Below are 20,780 nucleotides of genomic sequence, written 5' to 3'. Positions count from 1 at the left end.
GAGTTCCGACCCCAAACGTCACGTGAAGAGAACGAGATACCGGTTCTCATACACTTTTTTTTTTTGTTTTGTTTGGTTTGGTAGTAAATTTTGGTTATCATTGCAAAATGATAGAAATTGGTACGCCGGTATTTCAATCGTTGATAAGGTATAATGATTCACAGTGGTATGTGATAGTGACCGACAAGGGGAAGCATTTCTATTTCAATAAGGCTTTGAAAAAGTCCTCCTGGTCAATTATCGAATTGGTGAGAGACTATCAAGTGAATAAAGATGAGTTTGTGCATGGGATAAACTTTGACGAAGTAGCGCTTCTTATGGGTAAAGTGAATGGCCTAGCAGTTGATGACGAGAAGAAGGCTGCAGAGGCGGAAGCGAAGGAGGAAAATGAAGTAGAACAAGTGGAAGAGGAAGAGGAAGAGGAAGAGGAAGAGGAAGAGGAAGAGGAAGTAGACAAGCTTGACCTTGTTAAAAATTTGTTGAAAGAAGAAGGTTATATGAACGAAAAGAAAGAAGAACCCAAAGGGTTGAGTCTTGGGTACTCTTCCAGCGAAGAGGAAGAAGATGACGCCAAAGAAGAGTCCCATTCAGATCAAGAAAGCATTAATAAAGGACTCGATTTATCAATTTCAGATGACGAAGATATCAATAAAGAAGAACCAGTTTCAGATGAAGAAGACATTAATAAAGGACTAGATCTCTCAGTGTCTGATGAAGAAGACGGAAATTCATTTTTCCAGCTTCTCGACAAATACAAAGACCAAATCTCATTATCAGATCCCTGGTTCATTGTTCAGGATGAACTAATAACAGAATTTATGAAAAATCCGGAATATTATTCAATAGACGATAACTTGAAAGAATCATTATACGAGAAATGGGTTAGGTCTCAAGAAAACCCTCAATCAACAACATCAGGACCAAAAACATCGGCAAAACCAACATTAATACAGTCATACTATCATTTTTTACAAGACTTCAAAAACGAATTGAAAAACTTATATTTCAACGATTTTAAGCAAAATTTTAAAAATGAATTTAAAAATTTCACCCAAGATAAAGATGAAAGTCAGTCCTTTTACGAAAATCATTATAGATTATTCAAACTTACTATCAATGATCATTCAAATTTAGAAAAATCATTGAAAAAACAGAAAAAATTACCAAAAGACATCAATTTCAAGAAACAAAGGCTAACTGAATTTTTGAATTCAAACTTGTCCCCAAAAGAAACTTCTAATCTTAACCTAGCGTCGTCCAATGACTTCGATCAATGGATACATCTTTGCAATCAACTTCATTTACCCCTTAAAGTAATTCAAGATCCTCTAAACTTTATTGTTGGTGACGAAAAAAGACTACAATGTTACCTTGAAGTTTTAAATATCCCAACCTAATTAAAAGATTATTTAGAGTTATTATTGTAAGCTTATTTTAGAAGGAACACTCACATTGAAAGAAGGTATGTAAGGTTGCAATTACCCGAAAAGCATCTTTCTGATTGTTTTAATTACGATCTTGCAATTTGTACTTTGTTTTTTCCCATAGAAACAATACAAAGCACTACTGAAAAAAAAAAAAATAAAGTAAAAGTAATACAAACACCCGAAAAGCTTATAAAAACTTTAAAATGGTGGCATTTTAGCTTGAGTCTCTAGGTTTTATCTCCTTAAAATATAAATCTTCTTCTTTTCCTTCTATTGCTAAATCGTTGATTCCTAAAGGCTATTTTATCTTGAAAAAATTTTTTTTTTTCAGTACTGGTCTCATAGAATTTAGTTATGTCGTCTGTTCCTTCTGCTGCAAGCAGAGTGGTTGTAACGGGTCTTGGTTTGGTTACCCCTTTAGGTGTTGGTTTGAAACACAATTGGCAAGGAATATTAGACAGTAGTTGTGGTATTATTTCAACAACTAGCTTCCCTGATTATGAAACTGCCGGTTGGGATAAGATCCCAGCCAAAGTTTATGGGAAAGTTCCTAGAGGCTCTCTTAAAGATGGTAAATGGGATCCATTAGATTATTTTGAATTAGCCGAATCAAGAAGATTGGGTATTTTCTCTCAATTTGCAATTGCAGCTGCCGATGAAGCTATTAAAGACTCAAAACTCGACCTTAATAACCTTGATCGTGAAAGAATTGGTATCACTGTTGGAAGTGGAGTTGGTTCTTTTGATGATATTTGTGAAGGCACAACAACTTATGATGCTAAGGGTTATAAAAGAATGAATCCTTTATTTGTACCTAAATTATTAATTAATATGGCTGCTGGTAATATTTCAATTAGACATGGTATTAAAGGTCCTTTACATACCGCTTCAACTGCTTGTGCTACTGGTTTACATTCAATTGGTGATGCTTATAATTTTATTAAAAATGATTATGCTGATGTGATGGTTGCTGGGGCTTCAGAATCAGTTAACCATCCACTAGGTTTATCAGGTTTTGCCAGAGCAAGATCTTTAGTTACTGACTTTAATGATGATCCCTCAAAAGCTTCAAGGCCTTTCGATGCTTCAAGATCGGGATTCGTGTTAGGTGAAGGTAGTGGGGTCTTAATTTTAGAAAGACTTTCAAATGTTCTTGAAAGAGGTGCTCAAGATCAAATTTATGGTGAAGTTCTTGGTTATGGATTGAGTGGTGATGCTCATCATATTACTGCCCCAGCAACCACCGGTGATGGTGCCTATAGAGCAATGGTAAATACATTGAAAAGAGCCAAGTTAAATCCAAATGATATTGATTATATAAATGCACATGCAACCTCAACTGTTTTAGGTGATAGAGCTGAAAATAATGCAATTAATAATTTATTTGGAGATCATAAGAATTTATCAATCTCATCAACAAAATCGGCTATTGGGCATTTATTGGGTGCTGCAGGTTCAGTTGAAGCAATTTATGCCATTAAAGGTTTGAAAGAAAATATTTTACCCCCAACTATTAATTTGGAAAAAGTTGGTGGACATCCTGATGATGATCCAGAGAAATTCAATAAATTTGACTATGTTCCAAATGTTGCTAGATCAAAAGAAATCAACTATGCATTATGTAATTCATTTGGTTTTGGTGGTGTTAACGCTTCAATTGTATTTGGTAAATATAATTCATAAACTACATAATATCTAGAATAAAACAAAAAGAAACGTTATTAATTATTACATAAAATTTAACATTTGTGAACTAACTTATTTTTTGGAAATTTATATCCAGCATCTTCCCAACTAGTTAAGTTAACATTTTGATAAGCGTTAGCATGATTTTCAATATAATCAGAGGTTGGATGATCTTCTGGATCACAAGTAACGTTAATTTCATCTTCTGGTTGATATATTCTAACATGATCAACACTCATAGTAGCAGGAAATTGTAAAGCATTCCAATCAATATAAGCCCAATTATTTGAAATACCCATATTCATAACAATTGACATTGGTTCTTTTGATAATCTTCTCCAACCAACATTACCATTTGGAGCTAATGCCTGAGCTTGAACAGTAAGGGTTGGTTCACCAACATACCAAGTTAAATAACCATCTTTATCATGTGACAACCATTCGAACCCATATTGTTGAAAATAACCTTCACCTTCATACCATTTAGTATTTAAAGTAGTGGTACCAGAAACAGCTTGTTGATTTGGACCACCAGTATAAGTATTCATAGTAGTAATATCAGGATCATAAATTTCAACAAAATTATAATCTGGATAATACCAAATATCCATTGGAGCAATTTGATAAGATTGAGATGCAATACCTTGATATTTAGTAGTATCAATTTCACCTTCTAAAATATCAATTTCTGGAGCACCACGTCCAGTCCCTTGATTTGGATGATCTTCACCTGGACAAGTACATTTATTTAATCTTTGACCTGGTAAATAACTAATACCATCAGGCGAAGATTGATTTGCAGTGATACCTGCATCACATTCTTCATAAGTATAAGGCCAAACCCCTTCAGTAGTAGCCATATAACCTGGTCTACCCAAGTTACCCATAGTCCATAAACCAGGCCATAACCCAGATATATTACCGTAGAAAGGTAATTGAGCTGAAACTAAAATTAAACCTTGGGAGAAACATAATTTATTCCAAGAATGAAGCATACCTGATCTGTAGAATAAATCATGATTTTTAATAGCATCCATTCTTAATTTCAAAGTACCATTTTTAGTAGTAACAGCATCAGGGTCATACCATTCCAAATCTTGAGTTGCAGCATAATGAAAGTCAGGAGCGTAAAAGAATTGGTCATCACCTTCGTAAAAAGTTCTACCTTCGACATTAAATTCATCACTGAAAACCAATTTCCATTCTTTACCTTTTGAATTTTTAATTTTTCTAGCTTCATCTGGAGTATCAGGATCAACTAAACTAGTTCTAATTGAAGAAACCAAGGGATACGAATATGGAGATAATTTTTCGTAAGATTCTGGTTTATAAGGAGAAGTAACCCCAGAATAGGTCAAAACTGGTAAGATAACAAAAATAACAATTGCCACGATTGCTAAGGATAAAATCCCACAAATCCCACCAAAAGATCTTTTATCGATTCTTTTAAGATCATAAAGGAAACGATGTTTATCATAATGGGCGTCAGCAATTGGATCTGGATTATGCAAATAATCATCAGGTTCTTTTTCGTCTATATGTAAAGGAAACAGTTGAGCAGGATAACCACCAAAAGGGCTAAAATCTGAACTATGTAAAAATGGATCAGTTAAAGATTCATCATCTTTTGAATATGCGAGTCCAGCTGCTGCAGCACCAGCACCAGCACCAGCAGCACCAATGCCGGAATTATTTTGATTATTAAGAGAGTTGAGGGAAGTACTTGATACCACTCTTGAATTAGCCATCGAAGGATACCTATCGTAAGCAGGAGGAGCATTAATATTATTTGAATCTGGCATTAACGTGTTACTAGTTTGACTAAGGGCATTATAACGATAACCATTAGAAGTAGTATGGTTTCTAGCATTGGCAAAAATGTTTTCTTCGTTTGAAGAATGTTGGGATGATAATAAGTTTGAAGTTGTACCATTTTGACTATAATACCCATTATAAGGTCTACCGTAAGTATCTTCGTCCGATTGACTATAAGATTGGCCATCAAATGAAGAAGCAGTCTCTTCTTCTTCAGTAGGGTTGACAAAAGGATTTTGATTATGAAGCTCACTAGAAGGTCTTCTTGAGTCTTCACTCAAGACATTTACTTGAGGAGTATTAAAAGTTAAATCTCGTTGGGCCATGATTGCAAAAAAAAAACTTTTCTCGAATCAACAGCTGAATAAATAAATAAGTAACCGATCAAAATGAACAAGACCCAAAGAGATCTATAACGAAATGAATAATGCAAATATGAATAAGAACGAGTGAATCGACGATTTGAAAGCCAACTGATCAACGAAAGGCGCAAAAATTTCTAGTAAAGAGCTCAGTTATTTGAAGCTCAATCTTCTTGCAACAAAAAAAAAACTGGATACAAGTCAAACACAAGTTTACTAGAACAAACAAACAAGATTAGTAGAAAGAGAAAAGAAGAAGTAACAACTTCAAGAGATCGAAAATCAAAAAGAAAAAAAAAAAAAAAACTAAAATCAAATAAAATAAAATAAAAAGAAAGACCAGTTATAAGCCTAAAAACAAAAAATAGAAAATAAAGAGTACAACATGTTAGCAACACTCAAATGGGGCTATTAAACAAAGCTTTTAAGGTACGTTTTCCTTTACTGTACCAATACATAATACTGTTTATAATTTTATATTAGACAAAATCGGTTTAGGGCCCTTAACAGATTTATTATGGCTATGTCCCTCTACTGTATATACTGCAATCCCTATACAGTATTTCCCAGCTGACATCTGTCAACCTATTCCAGTCCAACCTTCTTTCATCCTTGGTCCACCCTCGAGGCCGGGTCTGTCCTTCCACGGTCTGGTCCACCATCCCACGGCCTGTTCCCCAGCCTGCTTCCAAACGTTATGTAGCAAGTATAACTGAGTATTGTGCTCCTTGTGCTGAATTAATGAGGGAAGATTGGGTTGCAATGTTTGTGTCACCTGCTTTTGTTCCCTTTTTTTTTTTTTTTTTTTTTTTTTTTTTTTTTTTTTTTTTTTTTTTTGTTGCAATTTTTTGACTTTGATTGAAATTGGAATCCCGTACACGACCTCCCAATTCTTCCGGAAGATTGACGTATTTGGTACGCGGACGTCATCCTTTCCTGGTGTATGGATGTTTACACACCCATACACCATTGATCATTCACACCCATACACCAGAAAGTAAGGTCGCTGAGCGGTTCCTGGCAGCAAATAGCTACTTCTAAGCGCCCTCTTATCGAAGTTGATGATAGTTTCGATTTCTTCTTCAATTGGTATCCATGTCTCGCTTCAAATCAGAAGATGATAATCTAAATAACTCGTCGGCGAACAATCACAGTGATACGTTTTTATCGAGAGTTTTTGGACTTCACTCTATCTATAATCAGTTGCAAGAGAATTATCAGTATTATGATTCGGAAATTGACTCATTAAACTATAATAATAACTCAATTCATTCATCTGTAGATGAGAATGACTCTCCGTTGCTTAAGCCAGTGGCCGAATCTTCGAAAAATGTGTTGAACTCGGAGTCTGATCTGGATCTATCGTCCGATTCAGACCAGGATAAACCCCATAATATTGCTCCATCTCCCCCAATAGTTGAATCAAATTACCGCCAAAGAAATACTACAAGCACTCCAAGCCAGCAGGACCAAGCACCATATGCTAACGAAGAAGAAAAATCGCCTCCTCATAAGATTAAGTTTGAAACTCCTAATATAAAAAAAGCTAAGAAGATGATATTCGGTTCAAATAAAGATGATTCGACTCCACTACCAATCTACAATAAACCTCAACAGTTTCGTAAACAGTCACCCCAAAATGGAGTTTCTGAACATACTTCCTATCAAGCGAAAACTCATCGAAATCGTCGTTTGGTTATCCCACCTCGTGAAAGAGCATTATATCTATGGGCTAACATTGTCAATATGGATGAGTTTTTAATTGATTTATATTATTATTATCGTGGCAAAGGATTGACCAATATTGTCTTGAGTAGAATAGTTAATTTGATAATCTTGATCTTCATATTGGGATTCACGGTTTTCCTAAAATATGGAATTGATTATAATTTCTTCTTTAATGAATGGAATTCAAATTTGAACCAACCAATCACTTTAGGTGATTTGATAATACCAAATTTTTTTTGGAACAATATTCCATTTTCAATAAAATTTCTATTATTTGGGTTCTCTTGCTATTTGGTTCTTCGAGTAATTCAATTATACTTTGATTATAAATTTAAATTAACAGAAATAAAAAATTTCTATACTCAATTAATTGGCATTTCAAATGATGATGAACTTATGACTATTTCATGGATTACTATAGTGGAAAGATTAATGCTTTTAAAAGAATTCAATACGCTAACTTCAAATAACGATAATTTACCTCCTCATTATTTAAATGATTTAAATTCAAAAATTAGATTAAATGCTCATGATATTGCTAATAGAATAATGAGAAAAGAAAATTATATGATTGCTTTAATCAATAAAGAAATCCTCGACTTATCGATCCCATTAACTTCAAATATCCCTTTATTGAAAAACTTCTTCAATACAAGATCGGTTTTAACCAAAACTTTAGAATGGAATTTAAAATTATGTATAAATAATTTTGTTTTCAATAATAATGGTCAAATCAATTCAAAAATCTTAAAAGAAGCAAATCGTTACCAATTATCAAGAGAATTACAATCAAGATTTAAAATGGCTGCAATTATAAATTTATTGCTTTGCCCATTTATCGTGATTTATTTCGTGTTATTATATTTTTTCAGATATTTTAATGAATATAAATCAAATCCTTCTTCGATTATTGGCTTGAGACAATATACTCCATGGGCAGAATGGAAATTAAGAGAATTCAATGAATTGCCTCATTTTTTCATTAAAAGATTACATTTATCAATCGGACCAGCAAATACTTATATTAATCAATTTCCGGGTGGATTTTTAATCATTAATTTAATGACTTTACTAAATTTCATTTCTGGTGCTATTACTGCTGTGTTGGTTATTATGGGTATTTGGTTTGAAGATGAAGATCATAGATTTTGGTCTTTTGAAATAACTTCTAATAAAAGTACTTTATTCTATATTAGTTTGTTTGGTACTTTATGGGCTGTTACTTCAAATTCATTGCAAAATTCAACAATTTCAAATAGTTCAGAAAATTTGAATAATCAATCTCTGTCATTTTTTTATGATCCTGAAGCAAGCTTAAGATATGTTTCACAATTTACTCATTACTTGCCAAGTTCTTGGAATGGTAAATTACATACAGTCGAAGTTAAAAATGAATTTTGTGAATTATATAGTTTAAAAATTTTAATCATTATTAATGAAATTATTAGTTTGATTTTAACTCCATTCATATTATGGTTTAAAGTTTCAAATTGTTCAGGTTCAATTGTGGATTTTTTCAGAGACTATTCAATACATGTTGACGGCTTAGGATACGTGTGTTCTTTTGCAATGTTCAATTTCGAAGAAAAAGATAAGAATATGATGTATGACTTTAATAAACGTCGTCAACTGAAAAAATTACGTCAAAAACAGAAAAAATTCCAAAAAAGAAAAATGGCAAACGACAATATCGAATTAGAGAATATCAAACCAAAGCATACTCATTCAGATTCCAATTCTGATACTGAATCCGACGAATCAAGCTTCAATGATGATTACCACGATGATAAAATGATTAAATCTTATATGTACTTTCTTGAAAGCTATGCAGGTCAAAAAGAAAAACCTTCTAAAAGCCTTGCAAACAATAATATCAAAAGCCAACCTAGAGAAGCAGGTCCTTCTCCTTCCATCATGATTCAAAGACAAAAACAAAAGAATGGCTTCAATTCTAATTCTCCAAATCTCAGCTTGAGTGAATCTGCTTACAATGTTAACTATAAATTAGCCCCCGATGATGAATTATCGGATGACGGCATAGAAACAAAAGGTGCCAGAGGTAAAAAAGGGGTATTGGGGATGTTAAACCAATTCTATAAACAAGATAGTAGTAGATAAACCTCTTGATTGTATATATTTTGCATCTATTTCACGCGTAGACAAGATCTATAGTAGTAAAGTCTCACTAACAAAACAAAAATAAAAAAGAACAAAAATTCGATGAGACGCAGACTTTTTTAAAGCTCATCTTGAAAAAAAAAAAAAGAGCCATCAAGTTTGGAGTTTACAGCTTAGTTACCAAAGACAACGATGGCCGGTTCACAGTTAAAGCAGTTGAAAGAGGCTCTTAAGAACAACGGGTTGGTTGGGCAAACCAACGTGAAGAGAAAGAATAAAAAATCCAAAACTCCTCATGAAACAAGAAGAGCGAACGATGATTCTAAAAAAATTTTGAATGGTATAAGGAGCCAATTTAACCAATTTGATAGTAGGATTAACAGAAACAAGCATGATTTCTCTATTATTCAAGGAGGTAAGTTTGTTAAAGCTGGTTCAATTCAGCACAATCAAGCTTCTAAGAGCAAATCAAACGTTGAAAAGAATTTGAAGTTAGAGTATGAAGCATCCAAAAAGCAAAAGGGAAGAACCGGTGGAATGAGAGATAGAAGATTTGGTGAAAATGATAAGAATATGAGTGCTGAAGAAAAAATGTTGGCAAGATTCACCAAGGAAAGACAATCCGGTTCTAAGAAAAATGTATTCTCTTTGGGAAGTGATGATGATTATAGTGATGATGACGATGATGCTGGATTTACTCTTACTCATTCTGGGAAAACGTTAAATTTCGATGATGAAGAAGGATTGGGGGATACATCTAAGAAATATGTTGATGAAGATCAGTTAATGCCAAATGAAGAAGAACCAAATAGAAAGAAAAGTAAGAATGAAGTAATGAAAGAGATCATTGCTAAATCCAAATTTCATAAACATCAAAGACAAATGGAATTTGAACAAGCACAAGAGAATATTATGGAATTAGATGATGAATTTGGGGATGTCATGAGTGAATTGAATCAAACTGTTAGTAAAACCACCAGCAAACCTCAATTTCTGACTAAAACACCAGAAGAAATTGAATATGATCGTAAAATGAGAGAATTAGTTTATGATAGAAGATCCGTTCCGGCAGACAGAACCAAGACCGAAGAAGAAATCAAAAAAGAATATGAAGACAAGAGGAAGAAGTTGGAAGAAGATAGATTACGTAGAATGAATGGTCTTGATGAAGAAAGAGACGTTGCCGGTGATGACTTAGATGATGACTTTTGGGCTGGTGATGACGACGAAGGAGAGGGAGTTGCTATTGAAAATTCAGAGGACGAAGAAGTAGAAGATGAAGGATCGGAAGAATCAGAAGAGGAAGAAGAAGGCAAAAGATTTGGTCGTACATTACCTAGAACACCAACTGTATCCATGCCAGCTAATGAAGAAGAATTGGGTGAAATTTTGAATAAGTTAGAAGAATCTAAGCAAGTGAATCATATTAAAAAGATTGTTGAAACTTATAAACCTAATTTAGCCGAAGGAAATAAAGACAAAATGAATCAATTTGTTGGGATATTATTCAAATATATCTTAGACAAAAGTGAAAAATCTACAGGAAAAGACCAATCTTTGATTGAACAATTCATTAAATTATTAAAGAAATTAGCAGAAACATTCAATGAATCTTTGGTTGAAGTAGTCAGACAAGAGATCAATTTAATTCAAGAAAGAGTCTTGAGTAGTTCACTTTTGAAAAAAGATCTAATTAGTTTTATTATAATGGGATACTTATTTTCAACATCTGATCACTATCATTTAATTATCACTCCAGCATTAATAGTTATGAACGAATATTTGACTCAACACGTACTTTATAATAAGTCAAATCCAAGCATTTCAGAAATTGGACAAGGTCTATTTATTATCGATGTATTATTAAATTATGAATCATTTTCCAAGAGATACATACCCGAAATCAGCAATTTCTTAGAGAGAGTATTATTGGTGTTAGTTCCCGAGCCACATAAGATTTCAAATGGGAATGGTTTAATAAGTACTAATAAGCTTTATAATAAGGGTAGTAATTTAAAGGCCACCGAAAAGTTTGCAGCATTCAAAGAAACCAACATAACATTATCAGTGAGTGAAATATTTAGTATAGACACAGAAGAGCATAAGTTTAATTTAGTAATCAAAACCATTTACTTAATTGATAGACTAGTTAATTTATGGAGAGAAAAAAGTGGATTGATTGAAATTTTACAACCATTGAGTATAGTGTTGAAGCATATGCTCAAGTATTATGCCAATGTATTACCTAATTTAATTACATTATCCAATAAGATTAATAAGATTCTTGTTAATATAATTAGTGAAAGAAGACCATTAACTTTACAATATCATAAAGCTTTAGCCATTCCAACATATGCACCTAAATTCGAAGAGAATTTCAATCCCGATAAGAAATCTTATGATAATAATGTTGAAAGACAAGAAGTTAATAAGATGAAGAGTCAATTGAAGAAAGAAAAGAAATCATTGATTAAAGATTTCAGAAAACAAACCAAATTCAATGCCAGAGAACAAATTAAGGAAAAGAAACAAATGTATCAAGAATATCATAAGAAGATGTCTGATATTGTTAATACTATTCAATCACTGGAAGGTGCAGAACGGAATAAATACGAACGAGAAAGAAAAAGAAGATAATTACATAGTTAATATATATATCATAGTAAATTAAAATTTATATTAGAGAAAAAAAAAAACTAAAGACTAAAACAAAAATCAGAGGTATACATTAGAAGTAAAAGGTATACAGTAGAAATGAAGTAAAATTACAAGCTTTAAACTTGAGAAACTGAAGGAACACCAACTCTTGGAGCAGATTTGGAGGAACTTCCGAATAAACCCCCTTTCAAAACTGTAAGGGTGGAAAAGATAAAGGAAGCCAAAAAGATGAAAAAGGAAAAGTAAAGAAAAGCAACCGACCCTTGAGCTTTTCTACAACGGCCAGAAGAACCTTGGGTAACGGTATTATCTTTAACGTAATCTTCATTGGAACAAGAATGGACTCTAATGGCAGCCGCAATGGCAGTGGCAGCAGCAAAAGTGAAAACCATATTCAAGAATTCAAAAACCGCCAAAATAAATGGCCAGGCAAAAGCAGCAAACAAGTAAGCGAAAACCCCATAGATTGAACTAGTTAACAAGGCAAAAGCAGCAGCGAAAACCCCAAAATTAACTTGAGGATTGGAATGTTTAGAAGTGGTTGCGGCCAATGAACCAGTCAACCCTAAAGCAATAACCAAAAAGAAAAAGTTAATAAAACGTAATATAGAATCTCCAATAGCCAACATCTTCAATTGGTGTATTTAATTAATTGGGTAATGAGTAATGAGAAATGAGTAATGAGTAGATGAGCAGAAATGAGTAGATGTTCTCTTTTTTCTTAAACGAAAAGATGCTGTGAGAATACTCTGCTTAAACAATTAACAAAAGGCTACTAACAAATAGTGATGAATTTTGAAAATTTCCAGCCTTGTTCAATTAAACTGAGAAATTAAACTTTATATATATATATAGATGAAATGTTGCAATGACATCCCTACAGAATTTTCTTACAATAACAATATATGTACCCAATTACAAAATTTCATCAATCCGTTTTACCCTTTATTATATTTGCTTATTCAATGACCCTTGAATTACTTTATTGGTTAAGTAAATAAATATTATCTTATGTTGTTTGGTCAAATGAAATGGCTCAACCTTTTTTGATGTATTTTTGTTTCGGCCCTTTTCGGATTTACTTTTTTGTCTTTAATTTTTTGTTGTTTTTTCCCGTTTGGTCATTTTTTTATTTAATTCAATTACTATTCCCATTTGGGCCAGGCCAATGACAGCGCACCGGGGGCAACGCCGGGGGCAGGGACGAGGGCAGGGACGAGGCCCCGGCGCTAGATACCGGCCAGTTTTTGGAAGTAATGCAGCACCGACTCATCTACCGCTACTTGTTGGGCGGTTAGTCCATCGTTGTTCTGGATCAGAGGGTCTGCTCCCAATTCAACAAGCTTGACAGCAGCGTCTCCATGGCCTTCGGCCATGGCGTGGTGGAGCGAGGTCCAGCCGTCGGAGTCCTGGGCATTCACATTGACGTGGGCCTGGTCAACCAATAACAGGATGATGGGGATGCTTCCAATACAACTGGCCCGGTGTAATGGAGTCATGGACTTGGAGTCTCGGATTCTACCCAGACACTTATAAATTTCAATTAGCTCTTTCACCATTTCATTTCTTTGTTTACTAATTGATAAATGCAACGCCGTGGTTCCCTGATTGGTTTTCAAGTTGATATCGGGGGTTGGGTCCAATTTCATCAACTTATTCAAGATTCCAACGTTGCCAATCGAACTGGTTATATGGACGGGAGTCCACCCACTGGCATCAACCAATTCATCCAAATCGGTGTTCTGGGGCAAATACTTGAGGATTAGATCCACCATTGGCTCGTCGTTGATGGAACACGCCCAGTGGAGCGGCGTCCGCTGGTCTTCATCCTGGAGCACCGACAACCGAGGCTTCTCTAGGAGTAGGTTCTCGACTAGCAAGTGCTTCTTCGCAAGCACCGATTCGTGGACCAAGTACTTGTCTGACATGCTGTTTCACTGAATGAGTAACAAGTAGATGATAAACGACTACCCTCGTAAATTCGTCTTTCTCTTTAAACTTTACCCTTTTCCGGCGCACGTGACCGCCACCCTCCCGGTTCTCCTCCTCCATCCCTTTCCCCAGAGCAAGCTCGTAAATTTACTAGGCTAATCTGCTACATCTATGAATCATTAATCATAACTCGTTAACTCATATATAAATCATCTATATCTAATCGAATCTTAGCTTTCGTCACTCTCACTATCACTATCTGAAGGTGGAGAACTGAAAAATGGGGTTGCAATAATGGTCATATTCTTGGTCTCATTATTAGCATTGGTATTAGCATTGGTATTAGCCTTGGAATCAGTGGGGTGATTTTGATCCCTCATTACCAAGTCATACTTCAAGTTAAGTTGCTCTAGGTCGTACTCGGATAAATTTTGCTGAGGCTGATTCTTTATATTAAAATCTCGTATTATTGACGTAGATGTTTGGGAAGTATCCGGGTGATTATGAGAGTCACTCGTTTCTTTTTGTAGACTATTGAGATATCTTTGATAATCATTCATTGAAGAATTGGTTCTTATGGACGAGGATGACGAAGCCGAAGATCCCGAAGAGGACGAAAAAGATGGCTGCAAATTATCATGGAATGGAATTAGATTGACCGGTTGCGACTGGGGTTGCAGTTTTCCAATCAAGTTTGAATTATTAACTGCAGCAGTAATTGATTCTTGGGTAGGAGGCGTATTTGAACCAGATACTCTATTTACCAATTTCCCCGATTTGAATTTTGTTGATACTCTTGAGTTTGCACAATTTTGATACATATAATCGACTTCCTCTAATTTTAAACCTTTTGTTTCATAAACCATGAAATAAACAAATATAACCCCTAGAGTGTTTAGTCCACCCCAAATGAAAAAAATTCGATTACCTAAAGCTGCAGTATGTTTACCAGTATCAATTAAATATGGAGTGATATAAGCGAAAACAAAGTTAACTAACCAATTAGTAGCAGCAGTTATTGCAATTGCCTTTTGTCTAATACTTATACCGTAAATATCCGAAGCAATTGCCCAAACTGCACCACCCCAAGAAGATGCAAAACAAGCAATAAATCCACAACTAAAACTAATTGAAATAATTGAATTAATTTCATTATGTTTGACTGTAACACCAATAATTGCAATAATAAAATTACAAAAAGCCATACCAATACCACCACCAATTAATAACTTTCTTCTTCCAATTATATCAACTAAAATTAAACCGGGAATTGTAAATACAGTATTTACAAGATATGTTACAAAACTCATCAAATAAAAATTTTTCATCCCAGAACTTGCAAAAAAATTAACTCCATAATAAAAGATAAAATTAATCCCAGAACATTGTTGGAATGCATGGACTCCGATCCCAGTTATAATTCTCAAAGTTTGCTTATGTCTAGCACCACCCGATCTAAAACAATCTAATATTGTAGTTTTACCAAAACTTAATTCATAATCGTAATTGGCTTTAATTTCAACTAATTCTTCAATCAAATCAGTATCATCATGAGGTAATCTTCTTAATTTAGTTAAACTATCTAAAGCTTTTTGAATATCATTTTTTTGAACATAGAATCGAGGGCTTTCTGGTAGGAAAAACATCCCAATACATAAACATAATGACCAAACAAATTGTAAACCAATCGGAACTCTATATGAACCACTATTAGTTAATTTTCTTGTTCCTTGACAAATCGCACTGGCAATTAATAACCCCCAAGTAATGGCCCACTGATAAGTATAAACAATTGAACCTCTAACCCATTTGGGGGATGCTTCAGCTTGATAAAGTGGAACAATCGCCGATAATATTCCAACCGATAATCCACTCACGGCTCTGCCAATACACATTAGATTAACCTCCGATGCTGAAACTTGTAAAATATTACCGATATTGAAAATTATCGCTGATGATAAAACTATTGAAAATTTTCTTCCATATCTATCAGATAATATTGGTGCTACTAATGCACCAACAAATGTTCCTAAACTCAACACTGCGGTTAATAATGCTCTTTCATGGACATTGAAATTAATCCCATTACTTGAAATATTTTTCTCAACGTAAGTCATTTCAAGTAAATCATTAATTAATCCAGTATCGTATCCATATAAAAACCCACCAACTGCAGCAACCAAACCAACAGTAATAGCAGATCCCGACGAGGACTTCTGTCTTATCTTACGATAATGTTCTTCTTCAATCGTATTATCGTATAAAAGACCTTCTAAAGTTTTTTTTAGTCGAACAAACATAATCTAGTCATATAAAAAACATCAGGAAACAACTGGACAAGTTGGGCAATAAGGTATAAATAGAAAAGAATAGATCAAAGAAGAATATTTAAACTAAATACCGTTCTCGTTTTAATAAAGGGACTCTTTTAACAGCTTTAATAAAGTCTGGAGTTATGGAGTAAATATTGGAGTAATTATTGAGAATAAAAGCCTTTCTAAGCTTTATTCACAAAAATCGATTACTGGAAACTGCACTCAAAAGAAAAAACCCGCCAGATAGCTAAACAAGGGAAATACTTATTAAACTTTTGTGTATTACTTAAACTTGTAGCGGACTCAGAGAATAAAACAAGACCTTGGTTGTTGAACTGACGAACAAAGTATTAGACAGATGAAAAGTTTCGGTAGTTCCTTTATTAATTTTTCTCCTTTAAGCAGGTTACATTTACTTAATAAACCCATCAAACCCACCAACACCAGACCAGTAAGCCTTGTATTGTGAGGACTACAATGCAATGACTCGACGATGGTGACTCGAGACGCTCCAGCTACTGGAAATGGCTCAAGGCGAGATCTAGATCGTGCTATTGTATCTCACCGTCGCCTTACTGGTGTCCGGGTGTATCATAAGTGGAAGAACCATTAATAAGAAAGTAGGTACAAGTAAGAGCAGGTAGGTTATGACAAGTAGGTAATAGCAGGTGGTAATAGCAGGTGATAAGAGAAGGTGGGAGAAGGTGGTAATAGCAGGTGATAAGAGAAGGTGGGAGAAGGTGGTAAGAGCAGGCCAGCAAGTATGAAGTAGAGAAAGGAGGATGGTTTCAACTAAAGAGCATGATAGTAGCAAACGATTGGTTCCATATTCCTAATATATTAGGATAAGCATCGGTTGGACGCAGCCACGGCGTTACATCTGATGCAGTAAGCTTTGCCTCCAATAAGCCCACGAAGATAGTTGAATTGAAGGTCTCTTTGTAGGCAAACATTTGATATTAAGGTTTAAAGAGCTTCAAAGCTTTAATAAAGAGCTTCAAAGCTTTAATAAAGAGCTTCATTAAAAAGTTTTTAATGAGGAAAGCTTCAGTAAAGCCAATAGAACCGTCATTAGAGATTTTCAATAAGGAGAGCTTCATTAGTCCTTTAGTAAAGCTTCATCCTTCAGTAAGATCAAACTCCGTCAAAACAATAAAGATCAAGCATATAAAGATCAAGCATATAAAGATCTTGCTTATCAAGATCACGCTTAGGTAGTCACCTTTCAAGGCTGACTTAAATCAAGATACAGCATGCTTCACTAGTATCCAGCTTCGAAGGAATGCCAGTGCTTTAAGAAAATCAATTTTTTGCAACTGGATGTACGGAGGTTGGTTTTTGAGCGGTTAAAACACCACATCTGAGCTATCACATCCATCTACTACTCTTCATTCAGTGATGACAGTATCTAGGAGTAGCCTGGTAGGCAGTACCGCTGGCAAAGGCGTGGAAGCATACAGATACAAGCACCAAGGAATGATGCAAAGCACCCGGGCCATAATTGAAAATGTGTGGAATCAACCAAGTCAAATAAGTCAAGGAATGGTATCGATTATCCAATTTTATATTAGTCATTCAATTTTACTAGCATTGTTCTTTATTATATCGATTTATTCCAATATCCAATATATCTATCATCGAATATTTATCAAATTTTTATCGCTAGCTTATTATCCCAATAAAACACCACAAATCATTCGAGATGATGTCAATAAATTAAACAAGATCCCCAAAAGAGTAGCGACTATACTTGATCTTAAAGATGACGATGATGAAAACGGAGGTGTTGACGGGTTAATCAATGATATAAGTGAGTTAATTGCATGGAATTTAAGTAGTGGTATTCCACAATTAATTATTTACGAATATAATGGGATTATTAATAATCATTTACAAGAATTACAACGTTATATAAACAAAAATCTTTCAATTTATTTTGGCACTGATTCCAAACCAAATTACTTGATCAAGATCCCCCATTCCAATAAAAGTATCATTAATCAACTTGGGGATTCAATTGATTTAGAAATCACTCTATTACTGAAAAATGATGGTAAACAAACCATTGTCGAATTAACTAAAACCATGGGTGATTTGGCTTCAAATAATGAATTATCAATCAAAGATATCACCATTGATCTAATTAATGAAGAATTAATCGAATTGGTTGGTTTAGAACCAGATTTATTGATTAGTTTTGGCCCCAATTTAGATTTACAAAATTATCCTCCCTGGCACATCCGATTACTGGAAATCTATTGGGAGTCAGATAACATCAACGTCAATTACGCCGTCTTCATTAGAGCTTTACAGAAGTATTCCCATTGTAAGATCAATATTGGTAAGTGAAAAAACTCACAAAGTAAAACGCGTTACGTGGCACAACTGAACTCCGTACACCGGAGGAAGGAAGGGAGGGAGTCCTTTAATATATGTTCTATTTAACCATCCGGTCCGGCCACTGTCCTTGTGGTCTGACCCGCTGAAGGCCAGTCTTCTCTACGAGTATAAGGTGATATCCAGAGTATATAAATCTGTATTGAATATAAAGATATATGCACGGATTGATGTAGGCGTTGAATGACAAATAGTGTGAGGCCAAAAATGAGTGCTTCGTTGTCGTTGATTTTTCTGAGAAAAAAAACGCTGGAAGGAAAACAACTAATACTCTCTTCTTCTTTTCAAATCATAAACACAATTCTATAAGAATCAATCTATTAGCTGGAAGCAGTTAAAACGAAGAAGAATAGGAATTGTCAGTTTTTATAGTCGGGGAAAGTTTAGTGTTTGGAATAGATCATTATCTTTCTTTTCGTTTATTATCATTTAATCATTTTTATTTTTAATTCCATTCCATTTTTTTTTTAAATTGTTTAATTATTAGTTTCATTTAATTTTGTTTTAATCTTTCAATTCAAATTGTATATTTAATCATAGATTGTTTTAATTTTATTTTATCTCAAGTTATCATTTCAAATCAAATCATATAATCATGGGTTTATCATTTTCAAAATTATTTAGTAACCTTTTTGGTAATAAAGAAATGAGAATTTTAATGGTTGGTTTAGATGCCGCTGGTAAAACCACCATTTTATATAAATTGAAATTAGGTGAAATTGTTACCACCATTCCAACCATTGGTTTCAATGTTGAAACTGTTGAATATAAAAATATCTCCTTTACCGTTTGGGATGTTGGTGGACAAGATAAAATTAGACCTTTATGGAGATACTACTTCCAAAACACTCAAGGGATCATTTTCGTAGTTGATTCTAATGATAGAGATCGTATTGCTGAAGCTAGAGAAGAATTACAACAAATGTTAAATGAAGATGAATTAAGAGATGCTTTATTATTGGTTTTCGCCAATAAACAAGATTTACCAAATGCTATGAATGCCGCTGAAATAACTGAAAAATTGGGATTGCATTCCATCCGTCAAAGACCTTGGTACATCCAATCTACTTGTGCTACTACCGGTGATGGTTTATACGAAGGTTTGGAATGGTTATCTACTAACTTGAAAAACTCCTCCTAATCAATTGAATCCCGTTAGTTATTCTTTTTTTTTTTATTATTATTCCTCTCTATGTCGTTTTTACTCTGATCGTTTTACCTATTTGAATTGATTTTTGTATTTGGTAATCTATTTATCAATACTCTTTTTTTTTTTAACCTTTTCCCTGTTTTGTTCCTAATAAATATCATTTTATATTTCTATTTCTGTCTTTAAGTAGATTGCCTTTATCTCAGTACTTTTATTCATACACTCCAGTACATGATCTTATCTTATCATAATGTATTTGTGTAGAAAGTGAATAATTTGAAAAGTTTATTCTTTTGTTTGGGTTCGAATCATTTAGGGCTCCAGCCCTGGACTTTTGTTAGCGCCTCGAAATAAAGTCATGTGACTACCCCAACCCGCAACCCGCAATTCTCAAACTGCAAACTGTGGCCATCAAACCTGCACACAAACAATGACAGCCAAAACAAAAAAAAAAGCTGAAAAAAAAAAATCTCTGCTCGTTTTGCTTAGGGAAAAAACTGAAGAAGAAAAAAATTCATTAGTGAAAATTTTAATACATTAACATTTAGTGGTTTTTATATCATACGCAATAGATTCATCAAAAATGGTATGTGACGATGAAAGAATGACGTGGGAAACAGCATGTCTCTCCGTGCTAGCTCGCAGTGCTTGCTGGCCGTACTGTTGTACCAGATGAATGGAGACTGGAGGGAATGAAGAAACATGATGGACCTGAATAATGAGTTAAGGAAGAACAGGAGAACGAAGTACCGAGTGAAGGAGGACACTAATGGCCCACGTACATTGATATAATAGAATATAATACTAACGATTTTAGGCCGGTATCAAAACTTTTGAATTAAGAACCAAATCTAAGGATCAATTAGACTCTCAATTAGTTGAATTAAAACAAGAATTAGCTAACTTGAAAGTTCAAAAATTACAAAGACCTTCTTTACCAAGAATCCACACTGTCAGAAAAAACATTGCTCGTGTTTTAACTGTTATTAACGCTAACCAAAGAGAAAATGTTCGTAACTTCTACAGTGGTAAAAAATACCAACCAAAAGATTTAAGAGCTAAAAAGACCAGAGCTATTAGAAGACAATTAACTAAAAATGAAGCTAAAAAAATCACCTTAAAAGCTAGAAAACAAAGAATTGCTTTCCCTCAAAGAAAGTATGCTATTAAAGCTTAAAAAAGATTCATTTAA

General features: G+C 34.0%; 10 protein-coding genes across 10 annotated transcripts; 7 read left to right on the top strand and 3 right to left on the bottom strand.

The window, feature by feature from the left end:
• Nucleotides 1-107: 107 nt before the first annotated feature.
• On the top strand, nucleotides 108-1,397 carry HYPBUDRAFT_6878 (uncharacterized protein; the record flags this gene model as incomplete). Its single annotated transcript, XM_020223614.1, has 1 exon — nucleotides 108-1,397. The coding sequence occupies one exon, from the start codon at nucleotides 108-110 to the stop codon at nucleotides 1,395-1,397; it is 1,290 nt and encodes a 429-aa protein (XP_020075541.1).
• Nucleotides 1,398-1,677: 280 nt separating this feature from the next.
• On the top strand, nucleotides 1,678-3,110 carry CEM1 (fatty acid synthase; the record flags this gene model as incomplete). The annotated part of the gene is made up of 1 exon (XM_020219766.1): nucleotides 1,678-3,110. The coding sequence occupies exon 1, from the start codon at nucleotides 1,782-1,784 to the stop codon at nucleotides 3,108-3,110; it is 1,329 nt and encodes a 442-aa protein (XP_020075540.1). The 5' UTR covers nucleotides 1,678-1,781.
• Nucleotides 3,111-3,166: 56 nt separating this feature from the next.
• SKN2 (Skn2p) lies at nucleotides 3,167-5,509 on the bottom strand (the record flags this gene model as incomplete). Its single annotated transcript, XM_020219765.1, has 3 exons — nucleotides 4,957-5,509; nucleotides 4,792-4,908; nucleotides 3,167-4,737 (listed from the first exon to the last, which is right to left on the bottom strand). Exons 1-3 carry the CDS (start codon nucleotides 5,252-5,254, stop codon nucleotides 3,167-3,169), a joined length of 1,986 nt encoding a protein of 661 aa, XP_020075539.1. The 5' UTR covers nucleotides 5,255-5,509.
• Nucleotides 5,510-6,389: 880 nt separating this feature from the next.
• Nucleotides 6,390-9,171, top strand: ATG9 (autophagy protein). The gene has a single exon (XM_020219347.1). The coding sequence runs from the start codon at nucleotides 6,845-6,847 to the stop codon at nucleotides 9,134-9,136; it is 2,292 nt and encodes a 763-aa protein (XP_020075538.1). The 5' UTR covers nucleotides 6,390-6,844; the 3' UTR covers nucleotides 9,137-9,171.
• Nucleotides 9,172-9,277: 106 nt separating this feature from the next.
• NOP14 (snoRNA-binding rRNA-processing protein) lies at nucleotides 9,278-11,773 on the top strand (the record flags this gene model as incomplete). Its single annotated transcript, XM_020219266.1, has 1 exon — nucleotides 9,278-11,773. The coding sequence occupies exon 1, from the start codon at nucleotides 9,329-9,331 to the stop codon at nucleotides 11,771-11,773; it is 2,445 nt and encodes an 814-aa protein (XP_020075537.1). The 5' UTR covers nucleotides 9,278-9,328.
• Nucleotides 11,774-11,805: 32 nt separating this feature from the next.
• Nucleotides 11,806-12,546, bottom strand: NCE102 (Nce102p). The gene has a single exon (XM_020221470.1). It carries the CDS (start codon nucleotides 12,421-12,423, stop codon nucleotides 11,911-11,913), a length of 513 nt encoding a protein of 170 aa, XP_020075536.1. The 5' UTR covers nucleotides 12,424-12,546; the 3' UTR covers nucleotides 11,806-11,910.
• Nucleotides 12,547-14,490: 1,944 nt separating this feature from the next.
• Nucleotides 14,491-16,026, bottom strand: HGT4 (glucose sensor; the record flags this gene model as incomplete). Its single annotated transcript, XM_020218846.1, has 1 exon — nucleotides 14,491-16,026. A coding segment is annotated over one exon (1,536 nt), but the record flags the coding sequence as incomplete, so codon positions are not given.
• A 1,557-nt stretch (nucleotides 16,027-17,583) lies between these two features.
• Nucleotides 17,584-18,390, top strand: HYPBUDRAFT_157630 (ditrans,polycis-polyprenyl diphosphate synthase; the record flags this gene model as incomplete). Its single annotated transcript, XM_020222302.1, has 1 exon — nucleotides 17,584-18,390. The coding sequence occupies one exon, from the start codon at nucleotides 17,584-17,586 to the stop codon at nucleotides 18,388-18,390; it is 807 nt and encodes a 268-aa protein (XP_020075534.1).
• Nucleotides 18,391-19,053: 663 nt separating this feature from the next.
• On the top strand, nucleotides 19,054-19,713 carry ARF2 (Arf family GTPase). Its single transcript, XM_020221469.1, has one exon. The coding sequence runs from the start codon at nucleotides 19,085-19,087 to the stop codon at nucleotides 19,577-19,579; it is 495 nt and encodes a 164-aa protein (XP_020075533.1). The 5' UTR covers nucleotides 19,054-19,084; the 3' UTR covers nucleotides 19,580-19,713.
• Nucleotides 19,714-20,171: 458 nt separating this feature from the next.
• On the top strand, nucleotides 20,172-20,765 carry RPL35 (60S ribosomal protein uL29; the record flags this gene model as incomplete). The annotated part of the gene is made up of 2 exons (XM_020220198.1): nucleotides 20,172-20,174; nucleotides 20,406-20,765. The coding sequence occupies 2 exons, from the start codon at nucleotides 20,172-20,174 to the stop codon at nucleotides 20,763-20,765; spliced, it is 363 nt and encodes a 120-aa protein (XP_020075532.1).
• Between the last annotated feature and the right edge of the window lie 15 nt (nucleotides 20,766-20,780).

The sequence above is a fragment of the Hyphopichia burtonii genome (genome assembly GCF_001661395.1).
Source record: "Hyphopichia burtonii NRRL Y-1933 unplaced genomic scaffold HYPBUscaffold_5, whole genome shotgun sequence".
In the NCBI taxonomy this organism is placed as follows: Eukaryota; Fungi; Ascomycota; class Pichiomycetes; order Serinales; family Debaryomycetaceae; genus Hyphopichia; species Hyphopichia burtonii.
Note: the sequence above shows the minus strand (reverse complement) of the source record. Positions and strands in the feature narration are given on the sequence as shown.

Excerpts from the sequence above, each read along its gene's own strand:
- ATG9 (XM_020219347.1), top strand. The coding sequence starts at position 6,845 with ATGATATTCGGTTCAAATAAAGATGATTCGACTCCACTACCAATCTAC.
- NCE102 (XM_020221470.1), bottom strand. The coding sequence starts at position 12,423 with ATGTTGGCTATTGGAGATTCTATATTACGTTTTATTAACTTTTTCTTT.
- ARF2 (XM_020221469.1), top strand. The coding sequence starts at position 19,085 with ATGAGAATTTTAATGGTTGGTTTAGATGCCGCTGGTAAAACCACCATT.